Raw genomic sequence first — 12,261 nt, 5'->3', positions numbered from 1 at the left:
CACAGGTCTTAAAGTGGCCAAGGTTGAGAAACACTGTTCTGTCCTAAAATCTTAGGGGCGTACGGCCTCGCACTCGCTGCAATCCGGCCTCCTGCCTCTTCCCTGATCCGTGTTGCCTTCCACGAAGATTTATTGCGCGCATTTGCGCCACGTAGGCTGGACCCCACGTAGCTCCCTCTAAACTCTTATCCAAGCTCAAAGCCTCCCCCCCCCCCCACCCGGTCATTTTCCCAACAAAAGTGACTAATATTTCCACAAAGCGCGGGGAGCCGACATTAACAAGCAGCTAATTAACACCGCCAATTTTGACAACCCCGGTGTCAGAGCCTCTAATTAGTCGCGCATTCTGTTTTAATCAACTGTCCCTGCCATGGTTTTAATTTAATTTCTGGATCGGAATGCCAACCGCAGCGCCCGCGTAAAGCTGTCCGCCCTTCTTTTCTGGATCTGCACATCCTGGTCTGTCGACGGCCTGGTCCCCTTTATCGACCCCCCTCCTCAAATTTGGAAAAAGGCAGGCTGCATTGAGTCATGCTCCGTGGGTCACGCAGAACAGAACTGCGACAGAGCAGTAAAACAAAACTCTCACCCAAATGCTTTTCTAATGCTGCCCAGTGGTGTTAAAAGGAGGAAGAGGCGCATAGCCCTTCTCTTAATGCGGCTTTCTTGCTCCTGGGGCAAAATCTACCTGTGCAGGATCAAGGTGGGTTTTTAGAAGCATTTGTAAACCCAGCACCTCCTTCTTTGTTAATCACAGCTTCCCAAAAGCTCTTTTCTATCAAGATGGAACTAAATCCCAAGTCAAACTTGCCTGACTTCATAGCCATGAATATAACAATAGATAAGCGGTTTCTTACAGCCTTCTGTGATTTTTTTTTCAACGTTCCATCTAGCTTCCAGCTTTGGGATCTCCTCGTGGTCTCCCATCCAGGCAAGCTCAGCTCGGCGCCCTGTTGCAATTCAACCCTTCTTGGAACTACCAGCTAGTTTTTCCTGGTCAAGTGCATGGTTTCTGTTGATGACTTTGCAGTTGTCGACTTCCTTTCTTGTGTGAATTCCAAGCAGGCTTTTAAAATCTAGCCAAGGTTGGCTTAGTGTTGGCTCCTGGCCTCGCCAGCTAAACTAGAGGATTTTAAGTCAGAAAGTTTCCTGACACTGGAGTTTTTTAGCGACCGAGGATGTAATCTCTGATGTGTGACTCAGAAGCCAAGTTGTTCGTCTCCACCACAAAGGTAAATGTGGGAGAGAATTTGGTTCAGTTGAAGTTGAACCAGAAAACAGGATTTTCTGCTGGGAGTAGGTAATACCCTGGAGCGAAAGGCAAGAATCCTGTGAACCAAATCATCTTTTGTGCCAGTTTCGTGGCGTTAGGGGGTCAGAGGCTGGGTGGTCATCTGTCAGAAATGGTCTTCTAGTGAGCCCTGCACTGAGTAGAGCAGCGTTTCCCAACCTTGACAACTTTAAGAAGTGTGGACTCCAATCCCAGAATCCCCCAGCCAGTTTTAAGATGTGTGGACTCCAACTCCCAGAATCCCCCACCCAGCGTCCCACCTGGGGAATGCTGGGAGTTGAAGTCCACACATCTTCAAGTTGCCAAGGTCGAGAAACACCATAGTGGAGGGTTGGACAAGATGACCTCTGGGATCTCCTCCAACTATGATCCTTTATGGAATCAGCTCAGAATTGCCAGCGTTGACAACTAGCTAAGTTGTGGGTCAAATCTGGGGCTTTCTATGTGCCCTCTGTTGTGTGGGGTGTGTCTGTCCTGCCCTCCAAAACATTTTCCAATTTTCAATTAAGGGATAATCATGTGAGTTAGTTTGTTAGGAGGCTATAAAAATGATATAAAATAAGCTTGTAACTCAAACACTATTCTTATTATTCTTATTAATTATTATTACACCATGAATGTACTCCAGTGCTCTGATATGCTTCAATAATCTCACACCAAAGACTTCTGCCAATTGTTTCCTGCGTATTTTATTGCAGAAGAATCCTAGAGTCATAGGGTCAGAAGGGACCCTAGAGGTCATCTACTCCATCCCACCCCGAACAGAAATCCTCAAGCCAGCCTAAGACAAACGGCTGTGCTTGAAACCCTCCAGTGATGGAGCGCCCACGACTGCAGGAGGGAGGCTGTTCCCCTGCTTTGCTGGCTGGGGAATGCTGGGAGTTGGAGTCCACACACCTTCAAGTTGCCACACTGGAGAAACACTGGCCTAGATTGACCTCTAGCCTTTCCTTTGGCACCAACATTCCTCCAGGATGTTGGGCGGACTTTGACTACTTTAGCTCACAACCCTGAGATTTCCTGGTGGTCTTCTATCCAGGCACTCCCCAGGTGCAATCCTGCTTAGAAGCCTGCATCACCCAGGCCCATTTGGGATTCTCACGATGCTGGGTTAAGGAACGGATGATTAAAACCTCCAGAAACACACCGAGAGGGGTGTGAAACGGTTAATCTGCAAAAGGATCACGTTCCAGCCATCCCAATGAAGTGCCAGTCGAGGAAGGGTAAGGCTGGCTCAAAGCAAAGAATGTGCTCTCCCGGTGATGAAGACGCGGGAAATCTGGGCCTTAAAAAAGCCCTTTGTATGAAGACCCCCGTGGGTTGGTCTGCAGGGCAGAAAAAATCCACTAACTGCCACCCCCCCCCCCCCCCAGCATCTGCTCATGCCGCATTCCTGGTGCACAAAACAGGGATTAAATTCACACCCATCCCTGCTCTATGCCACAGAACCTCTTTCCCCTGCCATCGGGGCAGTCTGGGACTCAGAAGAAAGGATGAGCATGATGGAATAACAGCAGTGACAACAATAGCAGCTACAACACTGAGAACATTTGGAGCAAATTCTGAGTGGTTTGGAAGGAAGCCAGGGAAGTTCTAGATAACTCAGGAGCAAAATGCTGGAGCAAAATGTGATAAATCAGATTTAATGTGTGGGGTATCCTGCCCCTTGATGTGCAGTCACCCAGAGTTGCTGGGAGTTGGGCACCATATGAATTTAGAAGGCGGAGGGGAGGAAGAGGAAGATGAGGAAGAGCAGGGGAGGAGGGGGAGGAGGAGGAGGAAGAAGAAGAAAAGGAGGAGGAGGGGGAGGGGGAGGAGGAGGAGGAGGAGGAAGGGAGGAAGAAGAAGAGGTGGAGGAGAGGGGAGAGAAGGGAGAAGAAGAAGAGGAGAGGAAGAAGAAGAGGAAGAGGAAGAAGAAAGGGGAGGGAGGGGAGAAGAGGAGGAGGAGGAGGAGGAGAAGAGGAAGAAGAGATGGAGGAGGAGGAGGAAGAAGAAATAACTCACTTGGCCTTTCCTCCTCCTTAATGAACACCCCTGATTCTAGCTTAGGGATTCTGTTGGGTTTACAAGGCTCTTAAAGATGTTGTCAGCTGGACAATTTTCCCTTCTTTTTTCTCTTTTTATGACTCCAGATAAGATAATCTTTGTTTTAACACCAGCTCAAGCCGAGAGGGTTTGTCTAAGCATGACTGGAGAGGTTCCATTTTCCACCAGCCCAGCTTTGATGTTCCTTTGGAATGTTTTTCCGCCCCCCGATATGAGTGCCCGGGCTGGGGAGAGGTTCTGAGGAGGGGGGTGCTTTCAGGGGCTCCTTCTGGTGAGCAGGGTGGCCCGCCCGCTGTTTGCCAGGCCGAGGATGCTCCGAAGTGCCAACCCTGGCCGTCTTTTTCGGAAGGCCCCAATCAGCCCAATTTCCCACAATTGCCGAAGGAGAACCCCAATCCCCGTGCGAAAGATCCAGGGTCTGGTGGTTGTGAACGCCTGGAAGGGGCCACGCGTGCTTTTCCGGAGAAGGGCTTCGGGCAGGAATTTGAAAGCAGAGGGGAAAAGGGTTTTCAGCTTTCTCTCTCCGGCTGGCCACACTTTGGGCCTTTTTCTCCCCCTGCCCCAAATGATCAACCCCAGATGTGGGAAGCCCCACGCCAGCCTGACCACGAGACGTACGCTGCTTCGGCCGATGGGGGTTCTCGCGATCGGTAACAAACCTTCCACCGCTCTTGAACTCGCGGACATCCTCAGGACACCCAGGTCCCATCGCAGATGGAGCAAACGGATCAAAATCCTTTGCATGATCTTTTAATTTTCCAGAACTGGGGTTTCCAGAACGCTCGATACACCGGCCAGAGTCCCTGGGGGGCAAATAAATTCCGTAAATAAATTTAATAAAGAAATAAATAAAATGATTTATCCCTTCCTTGAGCCTTTTGCTTACAGAGCAAGACTGAGCAAAGATATTTGGTCGCCTCCACGTCCTGGTTTCACCAACATGTTTGGTCTCGGCAGAGTGGAATTGCAACCCACGCTAGGATTTCCTCTCCATCAGGAAAACAGTGAGGAATATTTCAGTAATGTGGAGAGTTGGATTCCTATCCCCAACTTAGCATCCTTCCTACAATCAAAAGACCCTGCATGGGGGTCCATTTGCTGTTTCTGTATTCATTTGGGGTTCTGCCCTGTGTCTAATAGGAGCAGGAAAACACTCCTGCAGCTTGAAGATGTGTGGACTTCAACATGCTGGCTGGGGAATTCTGGGAATTGAAGTCCACACATCTTCAAGTTGCCAAGGATGAGAAACACTACTCCATAGATTGCCTATAGTTTGCAATCAAGTTGAAGACTTTTTGCGGGGACTCTGATCCACTTCAGATGCATTCTGGGAGTGGGATATAACAAGGCCACTTCTGGTTTAGGGACCTTAGTGGCAACTCGACTAGCAAACGTCTTGAGATGAAATTGTTCAAGCCGGAACAATTCCTTCCAGACGTTCTTCAAGGCGCCTGGGACAAACAATTAGCGATCCAGGCCACGGCGATCTAACTCAAGATGCGACGGTCTTCGAGGCGCAGGCACCTCGGCCAGTATAAATGATTAGCCATTCTGGACCCGCACAAACTCTCCTGCGATCTGTGAAAAAAGCGATTCGCTCATCTGATTAACCTTGACCGGGTAATAGCTGTAGAGAATCCTATCCTTGCACGCTCCCACGGTTTTGTCTTGGCACAGTAGAAAAGGATCAGGAAGTGATCCTAGATAGCGTGCTATCCTGTTCCCCTCCCTCCAAAAAAAAAAGAGAGAGAAATTCTTGATTCCCTTTGAATTCTTCTGAAAAGGGATTTGCTTGGACTTTTAGCCGAGATCCCATTGCATTCAATGGGCTTTTGGCTTCCTTAAAGGGAGCGTGCAATTCCCTTTGGCAAAAAATGGGTTTTTCTTGTAATCTGATTTCAGTTACCAGTGGTGTAATATACTTAGTAAAGCATCCTGTTACTCCACCTTCTTTGCTAACTTTGGGGTATAAATCTGTTTGCTTCATTTGCATAGAATTAAAAGGAAAGATCGCTCACACAGTTCCTCTCCAGCTGGCTGGGGAATTCTGGGAGTTGAAGTCCACACATCTTAAAGCTGCCAAGGTTGAGAAACACTGGATTACAGAAAGCCAGTGTGGTATCGTGGTTACAGTGCTGAACTAGGAGTTGGGAGGCCAGATTCAGGTCTTAACACAGAACCCCTGAGTGACTTTGGGCAGTCCCTACCTCGCAAGGCTGTTGTAAGGAAAAACAGGAGCCAGCATTACGCGCTTTAATATTTTTTCTTCCAAATTACTATTCGGTTGCATGTGAAACTCTTCTGTGGGCCAACTCAAGTCTTGTGCACGCTGGTTACCCATCATGTAAGTAACCCAAGGTAATCTAGGTTTGTGAGGTCCATCCGGGGTAATTCAGCATTAGATTCCTGCGAGCTTCTGCTCGCAACATTTTCGTCAACCCATCAATGCTTAAGCTTACTTTACACGCGTTCTGGTTTAAAGCCCCCGGCTTTAATATACATTTCAGCCCCCAAATGCAAAAAATGTGGCATTAAATAGACCGCGAAAAGGACCATTATTTACAGCTGCCTTGGAGCTGAACCAAGGCAGGGGATCCCCTTGTTCAAGCTGGGAACGTGCGTGTCGGGTGACTCAAATTTTTGGCTGCTTTGTGCACGTCTACAAATGCTTGTGAATATTGATTTGGGGGTTCTAGATAAATTTTAGCAAGTAGGCGAATTTGCAAATACAGTGGTACCTCGGGTTACGAACTTAATTCGTTCCGTGACTCGGGTCGCAGCCCGAATTGGTCGCAACCCGAAGCAAAATTTTGCGGCCGGAGCTGGTCGTAACCCGAAAAGTTCGTTAACAGAAGCGTTCGTAACCCGAGGTTCCACTGTACGGAATCCGCGAATAACAAGGATCAGCTGTACATCCATTGTTAGGGTGACATCATGCTAACGTAACATCATTTGTGTCCTGCAAAGTACATTGATTAAAGCAGTGTTTCTCAACCTTGGCAGCTTTAAGATGTGTGGATTTCAACTCCCAGAATTCCCCAGCCAGCTGTGCTGGCTGGGGAATTCTGGGAGTTGAAGTCCACACATCTTAAAGCTGCCAAGGTTGGGAAACACTGGATTACAGAAAGCCAGTGTGGTATCATGGTTACAGTGCTGAACTAGGAGTTGGGAGGCCAGATTCAGGTCTGCTCTTAACACAGAATCCCTGAGTGACTTTGGGCAGTCCCTACCTCGCAAGGCTGTTGTAAGGAAAAACAGGAGCCAGCATTATGCGCTTTGTCCTGAATTAAAAACAGGACAAAGACTGGGCGTCTTGCTCGCGAGGACAAGAAACGCCACTCGCCTGCACAATCTGAGCCAGGGAAAAGGAGAGGAGAATCTCAAGTTTGCCTTCACAGCTGTTTCTGCCCCCTGGGACGGCGGGGGGAGACTTGGGTGCGGGGGGTCCCCTTCTCGTTCTTGCAGATTTGCAGACGGGGGCTGGGGAGGGGGTCTTAGAGCGGGCCGAAGAGGTAAGGGGATAGCTGGCGCAGCCTTGATCGCCAAGGGACGGAGCGATTTGGAAATTACACGGGAGGATCTCTCCCCCCAGATCAGCCCAGAAGCATCCAGTTCCCGTCATGGAAGGAACTGGAGAAGGAAGTTTTAGAAGCCCCAGTTTTTGGAGCGTCTGGGTTAGTCCGACGGGGGGATCTGAAATGTGCAAGGCGGGCTTTTCATGCCTTGGTGGCCATTCTGGGGTGCGCTCCCCCTTCTTCCAATCAAATCAAATCACTTTATTGCAGCCAGAAGGCCGCAAATCAGCGAGATAAAACCTGAAGAGTAAGTGAATCTCAATATACATACATATATATATATCAGTTGGCAAGTGGTATGTATGAATATAAGATACGTAGCAAGGAACAAGAATGGAATATAGAATATAAAAGTACATGGAGGAAAGGACAATAATAATAGAATAAAAGAGAATAAAAAATAAGTCAGTAGAGGAATCTGACGCTTCAGCTACAAGGAGGACGAATGTGCCAATGTTTCTCAACCTTGGCAACTTTAAGATGTGTGGACTTCAACACCCAGAATGCTGGCTGGGGAATTCTGGGAGTTGAAGTCCACACGTCTTAAAGTTGCCAAGGTTGAGAAATGCTGTGCTAGATGACTGTATGGGCAGAGGCGTTGGGCCACTGGACCATTTTTATAGCGTCCAAACCAAATACTCTGGATTCTTTTTGTATTGTGTAAATCTCCCCCCCACTTTCTTAGATGCCCCCCACCCAGCCTGTCCTCCTTTTCCTTCCAGGCTGTCCTTCTGGGACTTTCAAAGCCAACCAAGGGGACGAGAGCTGCGTCCACTGTCCCATCAACAGCCGGACCACGTCGGAAGGAGCCACCAACTGCGTCTGCCGGAACAGCTATTACCGTGCGGACTCGGACCCGCTGGATATGCCGTGCACCAGTACGTGCCTCCTACAAGGTGGAGAGGAGGGGGTGAAGGGAAAGTTGCTCCTCTTCCTGGTTCTCCTGAGCCTCAGCCAGCCAAATTTCCCCCTATCCCGTCTTTGCTACGTGTAATGGTATGTGGGAAAGACCTTGGGGGACGAGGCGAAGAGATGCTGCCTGGGGAATGGTCAGATAAGAGGGAGCCCAGGCCTCCGCTACATAAGGGATGGGGCAAGAAGCTCAGAAGGGACCCTCCCTAGTTTCTCGGGCTGTAAAAGGGACGGCAGGAGAATTGTATTTTCAGACTTGCGAGATTCTGTTAATGTAGCTTTACAATAAAGCAGAATTAGTTCATCTGGTCGTGTTTCCTGTCTGACCTGCCTAGTAAGGCTGACACTACGTGACAATTGAACCGGGAGACTTTTCCCATCAAAGCTCTAGGCTCTGCTCTGGACTGGGGACCCCATCCTTCCCGATAGCCCCATCACACACTCCTTCTGCACTGCGTGTTCAAGCGACGAGCAATTGGCTGACCCGGTTGTGGGAACAGCCCAGTAGAGATCCCAAAGGGGCCAGTCTCAGCATTTGGGGCATACCTGGGCACGGACTGATTGATTCATTTTTAGGATTGATCAAGATTCTAGACGGGGTACAAAATACAAAATCCAAGAATCCAAGCAAGGACGCAATTGAGACTCAGGGTGGCGGAGTGGGGAAGGCATTGGACTAGGAGCAGGGGGGCCCAGGTTCTAGTCCCCCCGCCCCAGCCAAGGAAACATCCCTGACCTACCTCACAGGATTGCTGTGGTGGGGAAAAATAGGAGGGGGGCACTCTGGACGCCACCTTGAGCTCCGGTTACAAAGCGGGGGATAGAACGCTAATAAATAAAGGTAGAAAACAGATTATAATCTCATAAAGATTTGGTCTCCAAACACTTTCCAGAACAAGTATTCTCTGGAGGGCCGTAGCCGTGGGGGAGATACCGGCCTTGGGGGTGAGCTGTTTCAGAGGAGGGCATTTGCCACCTCTGTGCCCCCCGATCACACGTCTGGAGGAAGGTCCTTCAGCATTCACAGAATTCATGGAGCCATTGAGTTGGAGGGGAACCCCGAGGTCATCTAGTCCAACCCCCATTTGGGGATTGTTGCCCTGGGACCTGCAAACCATAACGTAAGGTAACCCAAAGGTACATTTCAGCACGTCCACCTTTCTCTTTTCTTTTTATTTTCTGGCAGCCATCCCCTCAGCCCCCCAGGCGGTCATTTCCAGCGTGAACGAAACCTCTCTGATGCTGGAATGGAGCCCGCCCCGGGATTCTGGGGGCCGTGAGGACTTGGTCTACAACATCATCTGCAAGAGCTGCGGGTCCGGGCGCAGGGCCTGCACCCGCTGCGGGGACAACGTCCAGTTCACACCACGCCAGCTGGGTCTGACCGAGCCCCATGTTTACATCAGCGACCTCTTAGCTCACACTCAGTACACCTTTGAGATCCAGGCGGTGAACGGCGTCACCGATCAGAGCCCCTTCTCCCCCCACTTCGCCTCCGTCAACATCACCACCAACCAAGCAGGTAAGAATTTGCACTCTCTTCGCGGCAGTTCCCAAAAGTTTCCTTCCTTCCTTCCTTCCTGGGCGAAAGGGGCTTCTGTTTTTCTTCCTCGTTCTTGAGGCTTCATCCATTGGAACTTCAGCATTTGAACCCAAACACACTTTCTATCCCCTCAGTGATGGCTTGGCCATGGGCAACTGCAAGGGGAGTCAAAAAAGTCAAGAGGGCCGCCGTGACAGGGCAGCTGAGACCCGCCCCTTTGTACTGCATCACAATTTGCGTGGAAGAGGGTGGGGCTTCGGTCATGTGGTTCTGGCCGCCACCTTGATTTTATCCACACACAAACGCGTGCTGGTGCTCCGGACTCAGCGATGCTCCGAAGATGCTCTGACTCACTAGCAGGGAAATGTCACTGGGGTGTTTTTGAGGCCTCTTGCTTGCAGCCAAGGGACGGGGGACCTGATCCCCCATGCCCTCCCTGTCTGCCCCGGATCCACGCAGCAGCCTTTGCAAAAGAATCTGCAATTTTAGAAGGATGCAAAGCTGCCCGCGTCATGCGCCCTTAAAGGGTTCCTCTAACCTTTTACCATCCCATGCGTTATCCTGCATCGTCATGCATCCAAGAAGAAAATCTCCATCCACCCATTAAACCGGGGTGTGCAAGGGATCCCAGATCAAACCCTTCCAGTTTGCTGGCGGGGGGGGGAGCGGGCTGCATTGCCTGGGGGGGCCGCGCTTGCTGCAGTCTCGCCTGTTGCAATTAAGCCTCACAGTTGTGAGTTTATTGCAGCAGCTGTGAACATTGTCACCTTTACAGCGAGAAGGAGGGGAAGTGTTTGCTGGTTTTTCGGGGGGGGGGAGGCAGAACAGCGAAAAATCCCTTGTTGCGCTTTCACTTTTCCCACGTGCTCCGGGCTGCCCCAGCCTTATTATCCTTTGAGCGGGAGCTCCTATCCTGGTGTGATGTATCTATTCATTAGGGCTAAACAGTAACTGTCTGCTTGCTAATTCTCCCATAATTAGAGAGGCAGGGTTTTTTCGGCTGTTCCTGCACAGCTTGGCAGCCTTGATGCTTCTCATTAGGGGCTGGAAACAGAAGCTGCGGAGACCGAACAGAAAGCAAAGGAAAAAAGAGAGAGGAAAAAAAAAGATTTGGGCCTGGAAAAACCAGGAACCGGCAGCGAGGAAGGAGGAACATTGATGCTCCTGGGAAGAAGGGCTCGGGGAGATCGTCCCCTTCCCACCAGCCCTGCAGGGTCTTTGGGGCAGGGGTGCCCCGGCCCCGCGAAGGGTCTTTGCATCGTCCCCCTGGCAGCTGAAGAGGTTTCGGCCCATGTCTGGAGACCAGAAAGCAGGTCTCTCTTTTTTTTTACCCCCCCAAAGTTGGTTTGGAAATCCCAAGGATTTCCAAATCATTTGTCACAAAGGATTGTCAACGCAAAGCACCCCAATTTCTGGTCACGTACATCGGGGCAGGCTAGTTTTTCCTCTTGGCCTGCGTCAAGGCCACGCCGGCAGTACTCCAGTCATCCCAGTGGCTGGCACATGCAAATGCCCAGTTGCCCAGTGCATAGAGTCGCTGTGAGTCAGGCACCGTATAAATGTAGTAAATTATGGTTGGTCACACAGTCAGCCAGATGTTTAGAGTGGATCTGGCATTTTTATCCACCTATCAAGCCCTTCCCAAGGACCTGGGATGGACAGATGTTGTTTGATGGTGTTCAAGATATCATGGCAGGAAGTTCCAAGTAAAGCTCCTTTGGCAATGGACCGATGGTGATTTTGTCAATGCCGAGGGTCTTCAAGGGGTGCTCCAGATGTTTTGGGATGGCACCCAAGGTACCTATTACTACTGGTATTATCTTTGCTTTCTTTTGCCACAGTCGTTCTACTTCTATTTGCAGGTCTTTATACTTTGTGATTTTTTCCAGTTCTTTCTCTCCTCTTCTGCTGCCTCCAAGTCTTGCAGTGTCCACTATCCAGACTTTCTTATCCACCATGGTTAAGTCTGGGGTTTGTCTGCTGGAATCCTAAAGTCACAGAGCATTTTGGCTTCTCAGTTTTCTATGACTTCGTCTGTTTGGCGGTCGCGCCAGTTCTGGCTTGCAGGAAGTGGCATTTCTTGCAGAGATTCCAATGCACCCTTGTTGCGACTTTGTCATGCCGCTGTTTGGAGTCAGTCTGTGCGATCTTCTTGCCGCAGCTGACTGGGTGGTCCACTTTTCTTCAGCTTCTTCGCAGAGGCAGCATTTGCTGTCTGTTGCTGTCTTCTCAATTCTGGCTTTTTATGCATTTGTTCTTAAAGCTTGGTCTTGTTACTACTACTACTACTACTACTACTACTACTACTACTACTATTATTATTATTATTATTATTATTATTATTATTTGTGCCCAGTGCCCCCCACCTTGATTGCAGAATTGCTGAGATGCCTTGGGGGCCCATTGAATGTCCCCCAAGTCCTGCTGGGGACCCCAGGGATTTTGGAGCAGAGGTCAGGGAGAGAGGTGGGAGCTGGAGATGGGGTGCACGGAGAAGGATTGCCCTGCAAGTCTGCTGGTTTCCCTCCTATTCAATCCAGTTTCTCCAGTTGGTCAACCCAGCAACCAGCTTTTCACGATGGGCTTCAGCCAGAAGCACAACTCAGCCTCCCCAACCCTCAGATTAAACCGGGGGACGAAGGGTGATTCCAGTCGCAACTCTTGACCGCGATGGAGCACCCCTGTTCAAAGGCAGTCTATCTTGACCTTCCGGATCAACGCACGCCAGGGGCTTATCCCAATCAGGGTGTGAGCACCCCCTGTTTTCTCTGCCAAATAATGACAGGGGAGAGGCGCAACCCCCAAATAAGACATCCGTGCTCCCTTGAACCAAGTCAGGCTTAAAGGTTGCTTGTTGTCCCCAGCCATGCCCAGGATTGCCCTGCTGAACTAAC

At 50.0% G+C, this 12,261-nt stretch overlaps 1 protein-coding gene across 1 annotated transcript in view; it reads left to right on the top strand.

The window, feature by feature from the left end:
- Positions 1-12,261, top strand: part of EPHB2 (EPH receptor B2) — a 47,934-nt gene that overhangs the window by 17,405 nt on the left and 18,268 nt on the right. The window contains exons 3-4 of the mRNA XM_088136680.1: positions 7,635-7,790; positions 9,011-9,346. Of these exons, the coding sequence (XP_087992806.1) occupies positions 7,635-7,790; positions 9,011-9,346 (492 nt within the window). The remainder of the gene's footprint in view (positions 1-7,634; positions 7,791-9,010; positions 9,347-12,261) is intronic.

This window comes from Python bivittatus, unplaced genomic scaffold, assembly GCF_059951505.1.
Source record: "Python bivittatus isolate LINGU-HERP-01145 unplaced genomic scaffold, Pbiv_v1 ctg000090_np1212, whole genome shotgun sequence".
Taxonomy (NCBI): domain Eukaryota; kingdom Metazoa; phylum Chordata; class Lepidosauria; order Squamata; family Pythonidae; genus Python; species Python bivittatus.
The sequence above is the reverse complement of the archived record's forward strand: the minus strand, read 5'-3'. Positions and strand labels throughout refer to the sequence as shown.